Below are 16,582 nucleotides of genomic sequence, written 5' to 3'. Positions count from 1 at the left end.
AGGAGATAACATGTGGCTGATGGATCAGAGATACCTTTTCCAAATTATTTAGTACCAGTGTAATGTCCTGGAATAATGCACAGGAATCCTGTGAAGAATGGCATCTTACAGATGCCAAATAAAACAGAGACTGACCACAGTTTTAAATGGTTCTGTGACCCTTTTGGCATGAGTCATGGAACTGGCCTGGGACCTTGCCCAAACTCCCATAGTCTTGTGAGTGTTGAGGTAGGATGATAAATGCAGTGAAAATCTGGAATGCTTTGAAGAGAAAGGTGCTGCATAAGCAGTCCCTGCTAATGTTTGGTCTCTTGCCTGTGCTTTTGGTCCTTGCACCTGTTTTGAAGTTGGTTGTCATTTTACTGTGATTGATGTCTTTGCAGCCTTTGTAATATACAACTTTCTCAGCCTCTGCTATGAGTATTTGGGAGGGGAGAGCTCCATCATGTCTGAGATCAGAGGGAAACCAATTGAGTGAGTATTTATTGTGCTTACAGCATGACGCTGTCCTCCTTCTGTGCCCATCTGCTATTTCTCTATCCTCTCCTGAAAAACTGTGTCAGGTGGCAAATGTCTGCTGGAACTGGGCAGTGTGGATGATGGTGATTTACCTTGCTCTGAGACAGATCAGGCTGATCACATTCTCTTAGGCAAGCTGGACTGATTCACAATTTTTCTGGACACCTGCCTGTCCTTTGTTTATTTTCTTACTCCCTTCTCTTCCTTTAAATCTTTTCTGTCTTCAGTTGATTGTGTGTGTCTCCTCTAGGATCTATATTTCTCCCCATTCTATTCAGTGACAGGAAAAAAAAATTGCAGTGTATAGTCAGGATGTTGTTTTAGACACGTCTCTAGAAGAGAGTATGGCCATAACTGCAGTCATTGTTGGAGAAAGCACCAGTCCTGCAACTTGGCTGCAGAGGGGTGGATAAAGAGGGTAGGAATCTTGCCCTCTTGCCCAAATCTTGCTTGTGAACTCTGTCATCTTGTGTTGTTTCTTTCAGGTCCAGCTGTGTGTACGGGACTTGCTGCCTGTGGGGAAAGACATATTCAATTGGATTCCTGAGATTCTGCAAACAGGTATGGGCTGGGACATTCTGCAGAAATTAAGGCTGTGGGGGTGACAATGGTGCCTTTTGCTGCTGAATTTGTGAGATCTTTGATCAGGGCTCTAATTGCATTTTGAGAGGCCTGAAGACTGCTGAAAAGAGGAGGTGTTTCAGGGTTGGTTTGGTGTTAAGAATTATTTAAATATGTTAAGAATGATTTTAACATTTTCTACTCAACCCCACATCAGGAAGGCCTTAGTTTAAGACACAAGTTATCTCCTGGAACTGATGTTAATCCTAGGAAGAAACTCTCTTAATTTCTGGATTACAGAGGTCCCAGCTCCAAGAAATTGATGTCTGTGTTGTGTCGCAGACACCCCACAGTTGTGTAACAGCCTCCTGAATTCCCAGTGCTGCTGTTGTGGTTTGGAGCTGAGGAGGGGTGGAGGTTGAGCATGACACATTGGTTTGTAGGAGGAACCAAGTATTGCTCACCATGTGTGTCTGTCTGTGCTGAACTGGATATGTCGAGGGCAGGTCAGTGGGGGAGGCCCAAACCTCTATACAGCCCTTGTCTGCTCATTGCAGGTCAGTCACCTCTGGCTGACATGAAACAGCAGGTGAATTTCAAGGCTTTGCTCACCTGCTGAAATGAACACAGTAGGAGGCAGTGTGAAGCAGGTCTGGTTCTTTGAAAGGGCTCAGGTCATTGTAATTTCAGTCAGCAGGTCTAGATATCTGCCCTGGCTTCTCCTGAACAACATGGCCCATCTTCTGTGTTTTAGCAATATGCAGGAACATCAAAAGTACAGTGCAGCCTCATGGTCTGCACAAGTGGCCATTTTCAAAGGACTGCAGCTTTTGCTTATGTGCTCTATTTGTCCCTGCCCCATGTTTTGTCCTTACAGCTTTTCTGTTTTCTTGCTTCTTAATTTCTTTTCTAGTCTGAACCCAGTATGTTCCTTCAGCTGTTTCTCACGTGTTTCATCTGGACACCCTTTGCTTGATTCACTGCATTACCTGTTCTTATTGCTCCTAATGTTAATTTTTACCTTTTAAATATATTGTAAGCAGATGAAGCACCCATGAAAGTGAATGAATGCTGGTGAAATAATTTCCCTTTGACTTCTTGCTTCTCATGTCCCACAGCCTCTTGCAGTCACTACCTGGGTTGCACATGTCTGTGTTTGGAAAGTTTGTTCGCAACAGTGAAGACTAGAAGCACACCTTGGGATGTGGGGAAGGTGTGGTTTTTCTGCTGGCCTCCCCAAATCCCAGCTCTTTTGGTAACTCTGTCTTTGGTAGATACTTTGCTTTCCTTTTGCTGGTATCTGGCAGCAATTTTTCTACTCATGCCTGCCCTTTGCTAACTGCTAAGTCTGCTGTGGAGGCTGTGAGGGAGGTGTATTGAAAAGAGATGCTTAAATACTTCCATCCTTCTTGGCTTGAACTTAAATATTGTCTTGGTGAGAAATTATTGATGCCAAGGTTCACTTTCTGGTACTTCTAGACTTTCAGGATTTGTGGGGAAGACCTTTCAAGGTAGATTCCTAGGAAGGCTGGTATGAAAGGGCAGCGGAACAAATGTCAGTGCTGACCCCTGCAGTATCCACCATGGTGATGATCTGGAAGAGAAATGTGCTGAAAGGAACACCTTACCCTTTTTAGCCCTGTTCTCAGTATCTCCAGCACTTCTTTTGCCTCCCATCACTACCTGTCCATTTTCTGCTCTTTTTGGTCCCTTTCATCCTGAAGGAATCTGTGTGTTATAAATATTTTTTCTTACCACCTTCACGCTGTCCCGTCTCAGTTTTTCTCAGGCAGGTGCCTGTTGTGGGTCAGTCAGTCTGCCTGTGTTGCCTGTGGACCTCCAGCTGTGAGGTGGTGTGCTGGTGTCTGTGGTGTGAAATACAAAAAGCTTGTTTCTTTAAAGATGTCTTGATCAAGATTCTTTGCTGGGCCTCTGTCTGGTGACCCTCACACATGGGTCACACACCATCCATGTGCTTCCCATATGCTGTAGCATCTTCTAGGGAAGCAGCTAAAAATAGTATGTGGTGATTTGGATTGCAGGGAAATGGTTAAAATGTCCCCAGATCAGAAGGAGAGGAAGCTCAGAGGATGGAGTTGTTTACCAATTAACTTGACCTTTTCCAGTTCACATATTTAAAGTGACTCACTAACTGGCATGTGCTGGGGTTTTTAATCTCCTTGAAGTCTTATGACCACTAACAAATTGCATCGTATCCAAAGCAATTATTACTGTTTGGTTTTACCTTCTTTCCATACATAGCCCTCCCCACATGCACACAGGTCAGCACCTACCCAGGCTCTTGTAGCCTCCTTCAGGGAGACACAGGTCACATCTCTTCAGGGAGACATTTTTAGGGCCATAAGTCTTTCCTTTTTTTAGGACTTTGAAGTTCAACATCTGCAGAAAGTTGAGGAATGCGGTGGCTTTGAGAGAACACTCAGTCCCAATAGGAGCAGTAGTTTATATGGGCAGAACGGATAGAGCTGGTCCCAAGTGCCATGGAATCTTTGGGGAGATTCAGTAAAGGTCATGTGGATGAGAACAGAATAGCTCTTAACTTGTGTGTGGCAACACACATTGCTGTGTTTACAAAACGCCTGAATACTGTGGCAGTTGTCAAAAGTTCCTCCTCAAATAGCGGGTTTCCCCTCTGATCCAGGGGACTTTCTTGCCTAACTTTGTGACAGCTATGGACTGGAGTTTGCTTTCCTTCCCCAGGAGGAAAGGAAATGTCTCTTTTAAACTTACTGTGTCTGTGCCATAGCACAGTGTGAGATTTTTTGCTTTATGTACTGTTACAGTGCATAAATGTGCTGCAGCACAGCCTGTGAAAAGCAGCCCTGGAAGAGTGGGGCTGACAGCTTCTAGGAACAACTACAGAGAGGTTTTTCTTCCTGTTCTGGACAAGTAGATAGCACAGGTACATCTTCTGAAACTCCTTCATCTCCTCTTGGGTGCTGCAGTCTTCAAACACAATCAGTTAGCAAGTGGCAGGGTCAGACATCTTGTTGGGGCTGCATTGCGCTGCCTTGCTGAGTGGTCCCAGTGGATACTCCATTTATGATGCTGTTGGCAGCTTGTCCTCTTGCACCACCTGCCTTCTCATTGCTCCCCTCTCATTCCTGTAGGCTACCCTGCAGTTCTGTGTGGTGAAGCCCCTCATGGCCATCAGCACAGTCATCCTTCAGGCCTTCGGCAAGTACAAGGATGGTGACTTTGAGTAAGTTTATTTATTTAGCATGCAAGATTTGGCTGCCCTTTCTCTGCCTGGCTCTGCTTATTGTCTCTGTGTGTGCTGGGAAAAGATGGGAGTACATGGGTTGACGTGCATGAGAAATAAAGGCAGAGGTAACCCTCTTTTAGCTTCATGTTTCTTCTACCTTGGTTTGGGGGTGGAAATGGGACAGGGAGGCAGGAAGGAAATGGACTCTTGGAACTTTCCATTCACAGTGGCAAGGGGAAAACATGCTGAAGTTTCAGGCATTCATATATATCTTCTCTTTTCAGTGTAACCAGTGGCTACCTCTATGTGACGATCATCTACAACATCTCTGTCAGCCTGGCACTGTATGCCCTCTTCCTTTTCTACTTCGCCACACGTGAGCTGCTCAGTCCCTACAGCCCAGTCCTCAAGTTCTTCATGGTGAAATCTGTCATCTTCCTGTCCTTCTGGCAAGGTGAGCTGTTTTTCCCTTCCCTTGGTAGGCATAAAGAGCTCTCTGCAAGGGCTCAGACACGAGAGTTGATAGAGCAGATGTTGATTAATAGACAAAATGTCTTCTTGTATTCCATTTGGTTTATAGTCATTCATTCCTTTTCTCTGGGAAAGCTGTTTTGCACGGTTTAATTTTTGTTTATATGCTCCTGAATCCTTATTATCCCTGTGTGTGTGCACAAGAACTTGTATTTGGCAAAATCAGCTGATAGGGTGAAGAGTTCTCTGCATTCCTGAAACAATCATAAAGCACAAGCTGCCAACATTTTATCTGCATGCTGACATTTTATTGATTAAAGTGACACATCTAAAAAGTTTTAGTGCTTTTTTTAGTGCTCTAAAAATAAAATTTTAATGGTTTGTCTGTGGTGTATGTGAAGGAGCAAGCTGGTTGGGTGCAGTGTGTACTGCCACAGAGCCACTGCTGGGAGAAGGACACTCAGAATTCATACACATGAAGCAGAGGCACAATCAGAAAGTTGAAATTCCACCTAAGCTTAGTGCTTCTGACTAATTGGCTCTAAGCATTTCCCTGTTCAATGCCCTACTTAGGTTTACTGAGTTGCACTTCAAAGACTAATTGAGTAGGAACTTAGGTGGAATTCAGGCTGTTGGAGTATAGCCCATTCTCCCTGTTTACAGACAAACTAATAAGCTGTCTGATTTATCATCTTAAGGCATCTGGTCACACACTTTGTCTTCTCTGAAATTCTTCAGCCACTAAGCTGTGGACAGGGAGAAACCTCTTTTTTACAGTGGTGTGTCAAAAACACTAATATGCTTAAATGAAAAGTTCTGTTACTTCAGTTTTTGTTCTAGCTAGTGCAAGTGCTGATGTTGAAAAATGTGGAATACGTCAAAATTTTCTTAAGAAATTATGTTCTTTGGTGTTTGATCTTTGTATGCTTTCAAGTCTAATCAACAAGAAAAGAGGTTTAATCTGTGGAACAGGAGCTAACAAACAAGCTCCAAGTGATGTCCAGGTGTTAGAAAGACGAATTACTTGACAGTAGAACTGCCTTGTTAAGGTTTAGGGATCAACGTTTTTCAGTGACCTCAGGGCAGGTTAACAAAGCTTGGGAAGAGGGATGTACCACTGATAGTGGACATGAAGAATGCAGAATTTACAAGCCACAAAGACATTTGGCAGAACCCCCAAGGTAAGGAAGAAACAGATAAAGACAGCTCAGCAACTGTGCTGAATCAGCTCCAACAGAGAAAAAGGTAATTCTGGCAGGGGGAGATCATTGCCACTGACCCAGGAAGCCACCAGCTCGAAAGGAGAGACACACTGAGCATGCAGACTAATTAGCATGAGCAGGGAGAGGCCCATTAACCAATAGAAGACAGAATACTAATTAAAAAGAGAATTAGGTAATTTTTAGCCAAGGAACATGAGTGGCTTTGTTTAGTAAAATGTATAAATAGCAAAAAGCTTTGGTAGTCATCATGCTGGCTTTGTGGATTTGCCAGCCAGCACCCCTTTCTGTGCAGAACTAAATAAGTAAATAAGCCAAATACCTTGCCTCTTTGTGTGGATTGGCCTCTTGCACACTGTGTGAAAGAACCTATTTTGGGACAACACTGAGATCACAGGATTGCTTACAGAAATATCTGACTCCTCTTACCCTTTTGGTCTTAATCAAGTCCTACAGCAGTTAGTTCCACAGTTTATGTGTCAGGTGAGGATAGAAGAGGATCAGTGTTTGAACATTCTTTGCCTAAATGTATTTGTCTCATTTTTTTCTTCCTTTCTCTGTTGTATAAGTGACCAGAGGTGTGTATTTGTAGCTCACTGTGTTTGTAGCTCCTGTGGTGGGTGGGTTTGTGTCTAGGACATACAGCACAAACAGCTACTTCCATTCTTTGCAGTTACTGTGAGACCATGTTTTCTGCACATTTACATGAACTTGTTACTTTGTTTAGGGATGCTCTTGGCCATCTTGGAAAAGTGTGGTGCCATCCCCAAAATCCACTCTGCTGATGTGTCTGTGGGGGAAGGCACAGTAGCTGCTGGCTATCAAGACTTCATCATTTGTGTGGAGATGTTCTTTGCAGCCATTGCCCTGCGCCACGCCTTCACATACAAGGTGTATGTGGACAAGAGGATTGATGCCCAAGGTAGGAAGCATGCCAGTGCATATGGCTTGTCTCTTTGGTAGTGAGACTGGGTGGAGGCTGGTCCCTCAGGCAGCCAGCACACTGATATGACTCCCAATCTGATAGCTTGGAAAACACCACATCCCCTCCTGTGTGGTGTCTGAACAGATTTATTGTGCAACAGCTCTCCAGGGCAGAAACCTTGACTGAATTGCACTGTTCCCTTTTCAGTTCCCCAGTATGCCACCCACGACAACTTGTTGCAGACCTGAGGGCTGTAAGATGTTGCATTGTTTCGGTAGAATGGGTTTGTCCTTCTTCCTGTCTCCCCAAAGGGGAACTCCATTGCTCCAGATTGTGTAACAGACTGAAGGCAGGAGGGACAGGGCCTACAACAGGCTCTGTTTTGAATCTGGCTTGGGAAGATGAGGCTGTGCTTTGGCAATATGTTTGTCACGGAGGAGGAGGATCTTCCTGTAATGACTTTGTGAGGGCTGGGCTGGTATAAGGAAAATTCTTATTTTGGGGAAGATGGATGTTATCTCTGGGAAAAGGGGGTTTTGTGCCTAGTCTGTGCAGTGTTTTCCAAATAAAGGGCATCCTTCCTTTTGGAGGAGATCTGTGCTGAGGTGCTGGAACACAGCAGCCCTTGGGCAGTGTCTGTGTAGGTGACCCCTCCATCCCAGCCAGCCCCAGAGGTTTTGGAAGAACAGTGGTTGCAGTGGGGGGAGATGAGATCCATGGGTGATGTAAGGGTAAACTACAGGTCAGTCCAGTGGGGAATGTTTCTGCGGTGGGCCTTGTTCAGTTCTTGTTATTTCCTCTTTCTCTGTCTCTGTCCTTCTCTCCTATTCCTTTTATCTCTCCCTTGCTTTGGCCACTGGTCCCTGATGCAGCTGTTCCATCATATGGGCCATACGGTAGGTACAGCATGCTTTGTGTGTTTGTCTCTGTTGGTTTTTAGCTGGGATGCTGTTCTGTCCTGATTCCCAGCCTGCCTACAACCTGCCCTGCCCCTTGTTCCCCTTTCCTTGCAAGTCTGTGACTCCAGTGCCTCACACAGCTGCTTTAGGGTTGTCTGGATTACAAGTAGTAAAACAGCAGCGTGGGCATTAACGCAGATTTTTAGAGCATTTGTGTCAGAGCTCTGGGAATTTCTCTCTGAAGAGTTGTGCAGGCTCTCAAAGGAGCTGCTCTCACCCCAGCCTCCCTTCACTTTATAATTGCCACAGATGATCAGCATACTTGGGTTCTCTAGGGAGCTCATCCCCAGAACTGAGCAGAGCCAGAAGCCCACGCTGGAAATGGAACCTAGAAGCCATGAGACATGGCAGCTCCTAGGAGACACTGCTTCCCTCTGTGCTTAGCACTGGGGTGGTACATTCTCCATCTGCTGCATTCTTCATGGTATCATCATGACACATGGGGTAGTTCTGCCTCTAGTACTGCCCGTTTCCCTCTTTTCCTTACTTTGTGCTCCCTTTTACTCGTATGATCTCTTTCCCATGGGCACTTTGATACCACCTAGCAGTCTTAATTTGCAGTGAGTGGAATGGCAAATGCCATTTCTCCTATATTTTTAGAATTTGCTTAGCTTTTGTCTTCTGGAGGTGTTTAGAGGAGCACCTCCTACCTGACTGTGTTCATTGCACGCTCAGGCCAGCACCGATAGTGCATAGTGGAGGTTGTCACTGTGGGTGTGTCCCGTTCTCATGGTGTGTCCCCCATTTGGTGCTGTGGTGGATTCACTTGACTCACGGTGTCTGGGTTTAGGAGCCCCACTGGTGAAACTCAACGCTACTTGTGTGGCATTTCCTCTGCAGCTGCTTAAGGAAATCTGTAACACACCTTTTGCGGTATCTAGGACTGCATGTTCCCTGTTCTCCTTCCCTTCATATTAAGGGTGTGGGGAAGGCAGCAGCGTTCTTTACTTGTGCCTTCCTGTCTTATCCAAACAGGTCGCTGTGCTCCCATGAAGAGCATCTCCAGCAGCCTCAAGGAGACCATGAATCCCCATGACATTGTCCAAGACGCGATCCACAACTTCTCTCCAGCCTACCAGCAGTACACGCAGCAGTCGACGCTGGAGCACGGTCCCCCTTGGCGCAACGGCAGCCACGTCATCTCGCGCTCCCACAGCTGCTCCGGCGCCCGTGACAACGAGAAGACCCTCTTGCTGAGCTCCGATGATGAATTCTAGGGGGGGAACTGCCAGCACAGGCTGCCACTTCTCTTTTTTTTTTTTGTTCTTTTTTAATAATTTATTAATGGAGAAATACACAAGTCATATCACTTCCTAGAGAGTAAAGATTGCAGAAGTGGGCACTTCCCATTAGCTTTTGTGGGTACGGACACAATGAGCAATGCGGAGGTTCCAGAATGGCCAGGACTCCATTCTCGAGCCCATTCCTATGGCAGCAATCAAATTGAATTGATTCAAGCAAAGCTCCAGGGTTTGGGGCTCTGGCTTTCCACACCTGCCCAGCTTGGTGCAGAGTGTGACTGACCAGAGCCTGGAGTTGTAGCCAAAAATGTTTTTGGTTTTTTTCTAACAGGACAACCTGACTGCTTTCTATTTCTTTTCCTGAATGGTTGATGTAGGCACAGTTTTCTCCCCAGCTCGCTGGTACTAACATCTCTGTGATCCTTGGGAAATAGGATGGGGATGCAGCCATAAGTGTTCCTGAGGACCACGCCAGAGACTTGTCTTTCTAAATAGCCATTGCCCTGAGTGCTAAGTAAGGAACATCTGTCCCCACCCTGAGCACCTGGTTATGAGTCCTGGAGTCACTTGAGGGAGTGAAGGGGAAAAGGACAGGGCTTTCTGTGTGTTCCTTGGCTCCCTGCATCCCAAGTTGCTATAAAAGCTTGTTAAAGCTCAGAGGGGGTGGAATTATATTTTCACAAGGGTGGAGTTTTTTAATCACAGGTGTCCAAGCTTCCCATCTCCCTGGCGTTCCTGTGGCAGGAAGCTTCCCTGGAGCATCTTTCTCCTGCTAACAAGAATGAGGACTGGCTATGATAGATGGTGGAAGGTTGTAGAGCTCTGGCCCCTTCACCCCTCTTTGGGAAGGGAAGATATGTAAACACAAAACCAGTTTTTCTTCTTGTTTCCTGTCCCCCAGCATCACATCTGCCCCTGTTAGAGGTAGGTGCCAGAGCAGGTCCTGGTCTCTCACAGGTAGCTCTCGCCATGCTCATCATCACTGACTTCCCCTGAGCCACACAGGTTTCACCCTTAGGCTGGAATATTCAGGAAGGAATGTTGCACACTCCTTTGTTTTTTTATCTTTGTAGCTGTTCTGGGGCAGACTGGAGCAGACTTGAAACCTGACATGACCTGGCTGGTCAAATTTGTCTCTTTTATTTTCTCAGGCAGCAATTGCTGCTGCTGCTGCTGCTGCACATTTCACAGGCTCTGCTGCACCTGCAGTGCTATCAAGGGTGGAGCCAGCATCCATGGAAGTGGAGAAGCTTCCCCTTGGTTCTGCTGGGTTTTGGATGAACCCATGAGTACTTAGTGGAGCCAAAACAAAAGTGATCCCTCTGTAGATCTGTCCAGGGACCAGGAAATGCCTCTTGCTTGCTTAAAATTATCTAGGAGAAAAGTAGGCAGCACACTCAAGTGCTACAGCTCAGATGCTCCTACCTGCAAGCAGGAAGCAGAATTGAGATTGGAGCAAGCTGCTGTGTTCAGCTGTAGTTTCTCTGTTCCTCTCCTGCTTTATGCCTCCCCTGCTGAGGGCAGACCTGTGTGATTCTGGATTGCTCCTTGCTGTCCTGCTAGGAGAACTGGAATCTGGTTTGCTGCCTGGAGTTTACCTTTCCATTTGTTTCTTAATCCATCTGCTTGTTCATTGAGTGTCTCAGAAGCCACAGTGAGTGAAGAGCATCTCATTTATTCAGCACCTCTGCCCAAGCTGGGTAAAAGGGCTTGAAGAGAGGCAGGTTTGCTCCCTGCTGTGAGGATGAGATAGGGAAAAGCTTAAGGATAGTGCCTCCTCCTGTACTGATGTTTCTGAGGGATGGTGAAGCTGGTGAGATCAACAGAACTGTTGAGGGAGCTGGAGGCAGGGTCAGTGGATCCAGCAGCTTCTCTGCCGCTGGATTTCCTCATTCACACACATCCTGCAATGCCATGCTGTTGGTTACTAATTTTCCTAAATTTGTGACTGCTTAATTAGACATGCAATCACACTCTGCCAGGCTTTGTGTGGGCTTGGTGTAAAATTTCATCATGCATAAGGCGCCTGGAAAGCAAGGTGGAAGGTTGAGCAGATTTTGTTTCTGTTTTCTATGGCTTTGATTAATATTCCTTTATTGTGAGATACTCATGTTACTCTCTCTTAGGAAAGTGGGGCATGGGACATGTTCCCATCCTCCCCTTTCTTTGCATTTGCAGGCCTTGATGATGTCCTAGTATCACTTGGTGACTGCCCCCAGTCTTTGTTGCATTTGGCTGGCTGAAATCTGTGTGATTGCCCCATTGAGCATGAAAGTGGTCCAGGCTTAGAGAAGCACATCTTAGAACTTCATTTGAAATGTCTCCTGCATACATATATATATATATGTGTATATATATATGCACTGTGCAGAGGGTCTGGATATTCTCAAAGCATCCTGTGTGTAATGGTTTCAAGTATAACTTTTGCACCAGCTGCCTTTGGAGGAGCCTGGTGAGCTAGTACCCAATGAGCCAGCTGCCCTACTTTATAATTATATATATATATATATATATATATATATATATATATAATGTTTTTAACACTACACAAAATCATCCAGCACTGAGCTTCCTGCTCTTCCTCATGACCAGCAAGTGCCAGAGCAAGCACTGGCTCTGAAGCTACTTTGTATTGGAGGAACAAATATGAGATCCAGAGCTTGAGACCAAGAAGGCCAAGGCATCCATGGTCTCGTTGGTCTGCTCATGGTAGCCCAGGACCCAGGAAATGTGCCAGTTCCAGGAGTAGACCCTTGGAGCTGCTCTCCCTCACCTGCTTCCGCTCTCCTTCCTTCCTTTTTTGTTTACTATGTAACATACCCATGGGATTTGTTTATTATTTTTCCATATAGAGTAGTTCTTTGTATATAAATGACTGAAAAAAGTATGATAAATAAGACAGAGTCACCTAGTTTTGTACCTATTGTGTTTAACTGATGTGAGCTCAGCGACAAGCCGCTCTCTATTTTGGTCTTTGTGACGTTATACTCCGCAGAAATGAGCAAATATGATGACAAATAAAAAATATAGAGATAATATAGATTGTACTTAAGCTGCCTCTGTGTGGTGCTGTCTTGTGTGACTTTGCTGAGTTTTTCCTCCTCGCAGGGACTGAGGCTTGGTGGGTCAGGATCTCTTGTCCTCTTCTCAGAAAGAAAGCTCTAGGTGTCTGTGTAGGAGCTCATGGAGAACCATCACTGCAGCACCCTGGGCTGAGACACCACTGCTGGCCCAAGGCAGGAGTGAAACCCATGAGTCAAAAACCTGGAGTCGAGATGAATCCTTCCTTAGGTGCTCACTGTGAAACATTGATGGGAGGGAGGGGGCCCCAGCCCCAGGAGGGAGGGGCTTTGGGATTTTCTTCCATGAGCAGTGTTTGGGGCTTGGACCATTTGCAGTGGCAGAGGGAATGGGAATGTCAAACCCCCCAAACCATCCCGAGTGCTGCAGCCTGCTGGGGACCTGGCCCACCTGGGAAATTGGAACAGGCTCACCACTTCCAGCTCAGCTCTGAGGAAGGATGGCTTTTCCACACAGGGAGGAGGTCTGGCTTCATCTCCTGATAAGGTGCCTTCCACGCTTCTTCCCCTTCTCTTGCCATCTGTGGGCAGCTCACTGCTTTTTTCCTTGCTGTTCACAAGGTAAGGTGATAAGGTCACTCAACAGGGAAGTTTTTGGGCACAGATGCCCTGCACCTGCCTCTCCTGCACCTGGTCCAAGGACAGCCTGGAGGGAATTTTTGTAGTGAAAAGCATTATCTTTCCCAGGAAAAGCTGATTCAGCACAGCTGCACAGCTCCTGAAAGGAAGTGCTTTGGGGGGTGTGTTAAGCGTGCTTTTTTAGCCCTTTTCTCTCGGAGACTATAAATCTGGTTTTGTCCTAAAAAGCCATGAGCTATCCCCCATCCCATCTTTTTTGGGCACATTCTTGAGCATGTCCTGCAGCAAAGCCAAAGCGAGACAGAAAACCTGGTCTCAGACATAGCTCTGCCCCAAGTTCAAGAAGGACCAAACACACTCCCACTGTGGAAAAAAAAAAAAAGAACTTGCTTTATTTGTAAAGTCTACAAAATACAGAGGAGTCGGGTAGGACACATACTGTAAGTCAGAAAATAAATAAGTTTTTTTTTGCTCTATATAAGTATAAGATAAAATGTGATTTGCATATATAAAATATAAAGTACGGCTCTGTACCAACATCCTGGCTGTGCCGAGAGGCGGAATGGCAAAGAGGACGTGAAAATAACTTATGTTCGTGCAATAAATAAACCCAAGAGGAGTCGGGGTGGGGGATGCCAACCACAGTGCCCCATCCAGGAGTGGCAGGCACCTCTCTACAGGGAAGAACGGAGGCTGCAGCCAAGGGCGGCTGGCGTGGCAATACCCAGGCAGGGGCAGAATGAGGGGCAGGGGAATCATCTACAGTAGGCAGTAGATCCTAAGATGGACCTGCCTCCTGCTCCCTCCCCTGTGCTGCCTGCATTTAGAGAACCCAGCTCTTCTCCAGCCTTGCAGCCTGCTCAAGAGCCAGTTGTCCCACACTGGTGTCCAAGCTGGAGGAAAACCAAAGGGAGGAGCCTACCTGCCCGCCAGGCAGCTCCAAGGAGTAGGGATGCTCTGCCCCTACTTCCCACCTCCTGCACCTCTACCCCTCTCTCTGCCTCTACATCTCTGACTCAGGGCCAGGAACACCTTTCCATGGGCCTTGTAGGCAGTGGGGCACCCGGGAGGGCTTGGTGGAGCCATACAAGCTGGCCTGTGCTGAGCGAAACAGTGTTTATCTCTGCTCCAGCTGCCTCTGCTTCCTTCCTGCCGGTGCTGCTGCCTTTCAGACGGCCAGCCAGGCCGAGTGTCCCGTCAGCAGGAAGAGGCGTGAAGGATGTGCATGATAGAGAAAGATAAAACAGCACCACTGCTTCTCCCCTTTGTGGACAACAGCCTGGGCTGACCCACTCACATCTCCCACCTCCCCCCTGCCCAATCGCTGTCACCCAATCTCCCCACCTCTGGGGTCCTCCAGCACCACAAGCTGCCACAGCGCTTTCCCATTCCATTCTTAATGCTTACCAGGCATTAACACACAGCCACTTTATCTCCCCCTCTGACCTGCTAACCTTCCCTTGCCATCTGCATCCCCAGAGATTTCAGACATGCTGGCACCTCTCCCCCTGCTCCAGCTGTGGCCCAGGCTGTCTGCCCAATGCCGATACCCTTCTATCATACCTTCTTCCCCTACACTGCAAGACCTCTCTCTCCTCTTTTCCCTCTCTGGGACATGCTCCTGGGACTGCCTGGCCCACATTTAACTCTCCCATGTCCTCGCAAAAAAGAGGCACCTGGCATTTTCCTACCAGCTTGGAGCTGTGGGATGCTTCCCCACTGTGTGGGTTCGCTCTCTCCTGTCTGCACACCCAAGAGGGGAGGGGGCTATGGGGGCAACCAGTGAGGTCCTGTCCTCCATCCAAGCACCCACATAGCAGCAGCCCTCCCTACCTGGGGGAGCTGGAGGTCAAGGGATGGGAGAAAGAGGAATTTGGGCACAGGTTGGGGAAGGGCTGGGAGGCAATTCATGGGTTAGGCACCCCGGGGAGGACTGTGTCCAGCCGGGGGACGGAGGCCAGCACTAGGAGTAGGCGGCCTGGTTGGTGCCGGACTTGACGATGGTGATGACGCTGGCCGTGGCCACCTTGGCGGGGGGCCCGTGAGTGGCCACGGTGCGGGCAAAGCCCTGCAGGGCCTCGTACTTGCCACGCAGGGTGTCGAGCTCCAGGCGCATGGCAGCGTTCTCCCGGGCCAGCTTGTCCACCTCCCACTCCAGCTCCATCTTCTGCTTCTGCAGCTCTTCCTTCTGGCAGACGCGCTTCACTCGGCAGCTGGCAGCATAACCCCGGTTTTTCAGCGTCCGACGACGCTGCTTCAGCCTCGCCACCTCCTCCTTGGAGAGGCCCCGCAGGTGGTGGTTGAGTTCCCGTACTGAAAGCCCCATCAGCTCCTCATCCGACAGCAGCGGAGTGTTCTCCCCCAGCTCCCGCTTCACCTGCCAGAGAGAGGGGTGGTTGGGTTGTCTGAGACCCCCAAAACCCTGACTCCAACGCCTCTGTTCCCACTGGTGCTCACCTTCAAAGCCTTGCTGGAGAGCCCGTCTGCTGCCATCCTTTCCTCACTCCGGCCCTGCTGAGCAGCCAGGAGAAAAGCCGGTTACTGCCAGCCCCGTGTTCCTCACCTCGGAAGAGAGGACACCGGCCCTGCTGGTCCCGTGCCCGCTGCCCACATCCCCCCCACCCCGGGCCGCATGACTCACCCACTCCTTTTAAAAAGTACATTGTAATAATATTTATAGCAATGATGACTGCAAGCAATAATAATAATAATGGGGCAAGGATGGACCTCCCACCCTCCTTCATCCCATCACGAGAGGGTTGGGATGCTGCTCTGCCCAGGGGACCCAAAATGCCCCAGCCGCCTGCTAGGAAGCCAAGCCTTCCCCGCGGGGAGGCAACACAGGCGAGATCCGCCCGAGGCTGAAAGGAAAGTAAAAGCAGCAGCCCCACCGAGTGACACCGTAGCGGTCACCCAGCCGGGACCCGCGGGGAGGTGCCGCCCCACCGCCCGGCCAGAGCCCCGCGGGTGCCGCCGAGAGGGTCGGGTGTCCCCAGCTGCGGGGGCGGCCGAAGGGTCGCGGTCACGAAGCGCAGGCGGGTGAAGTGGCCGCCCCGTGATTCAGCAGCGCAGGGGTGAAAGTCACGGAAGCGGTGCCTGCCCCTCGCCCATGGCCGGGCCCTCCCCGCCCCGGGGTCGGAGAGTGAGGAGGGGTCCGGGATTCCGGGCCGCAGCCCAGAAGCCTCTCCCCGCCTCGGGGAACCCCGGTCTCGGTAGGAGAGCCCTCGGAGTTTCGAGGGGGACCGGGACGGGGCCGAGAGCCCCCCGGGGGAATGAGGGGCTGGAGGGGGGCGGCGGGAAAGGTGGAGCCGGGCCGGCTGGAAGCTGATGCAATCCCGGCCGGGGATCCGCCGCCGGAGCCGAAGGAGCGGCGGCGGATCCCTCCAGGGCGGTGGCCGGGAATTGGAAAGGAAGAACCGACGGCCCCGAGCGCGGCGGTCCGGCCGGCCCCTCCCGTCCCGTTCCTCCCAGCCTTAGTCCCGGTCCCGATCCCCGCCTTCGGCGGCGGCAGAGGCCTCCAGCCGGTGCCGGACCCCGCCGCCCCCTTTTCCCGGCCGCCCCGCGAGGGGCGAAGGCAAGCCGGGAGCGGAGGGGTCGCTCCGGCCGGCGCTCACCTGGCGGCTGCGCTGCTCCCACGGGGCCGCTGCCGGGTCGGGGCGTCGGGCGGCGCCGCCAACCTCGCTCTCCGCGATTACTCACCCGCGGATTCTTTTCATTCATAAAAACACAGTCATGCGGTGACGTCACCCTCACCACGCCCCCTCGCCGCCGCTGCCGCGCGGGGCGGCCGCTGCCCTTAAA

General features: G+C 49.3%; 2 protein-coding genes across 4 annotated transcripts in view; one reads left to right on the top strand and one right to left on the bottom strand.

Moving 5' to 3' along the window:
* The window catches only part of TMEM184B (transmembrane protein 184B), a 30,241-nt gene extending 18,072 nt beyond the window's left edge, over positions 1-12,169 (top strand). The window contains exons 4-10 of one of the 2 annotated variants that reach the window (XM_063154530.1): positions 384-474; positions 1,005-1,080; positions 4,212-4,303; positions 4,591-4,760; positions 6,725-6,919; positions 7,795-7,818; positions 8,857-12,169. In XM_063154530.1, the coding sequence (XP_063010600.1) occupies positions 384-474; positions 1,005-1,080; positions 4,212-4,303; positions 4,591-4,760; positions 6,725-6,919; positions 7,795-7,818; positions 8,857-9,098 (890 nt within the window). In that variant the 3' untranslated portion in view covers positions 9,099-12,169. The remainder of the gene's footprint in view (positions 1-383; positions 475-1,004; positions 1,081-4,211; positions 4,304-4,590; positions 4,761-6,724; positions 6,920-7,794; positions 7,819-8,856) is intronic. The other variant, XM_063154531.1, reaches the window with a different exon arrangement.
* A 976-nt stretch (positions 12,170-13,145) lies between these two features.
* On the bottom strand, positions 13,146-16,505 carry MAFF (MAF bZIP transcription factor F). 2 transcript variants are annotated; one of them, XM_063154529.1, is made up of 3 exons: positions 16,396-16,505; positions 15,239-15,295; positions 13,146-15,158 (listed from the first exon to the last, which is right to left on the bottom strand). In XM_063154529.1, the coding sequence occupies exons 2-3, from the start codon at positions 15,272-15,274 to the stop codon at positions 14,745-14,747; spliced, it is 450 nt and encodes a 149-aa protein (XP_063010599.1). In that variant the 5' UTR covers positions 15,275-15,295; positions 16,396-16,505; the 3' UTR covers positions 13,146-14,744. The 2 variants fall into 2 exon arrangements, with proteins under 2 accessions (XP_063010599.1, XP_063010598.1); XM_063154528.1 differs by having other exon boundaries at positions 15,239-15,292.
* Positions 16,506-16,582: the final 77 nt, after the last annotated feature.

This window comes from Melospiza melodia, chromosome 4 (assembly GCF_035770615.1).
Source record: "Melospiza melodia melodia isolate bMelMel2 chromosome 4, bMelMel2.pri, whole genome shotgun sequence".
Lineage (NCBI taxonomy): Eukaryota > Metazoa > Chordata > Aves > Passeriformes > Passerellidae > Melospiza > Melospiza melodia.
Note: the sequence above shows the minus strand (reverse complement) of the source record. Positions and strands in the feature narration are given on the sequence as shown.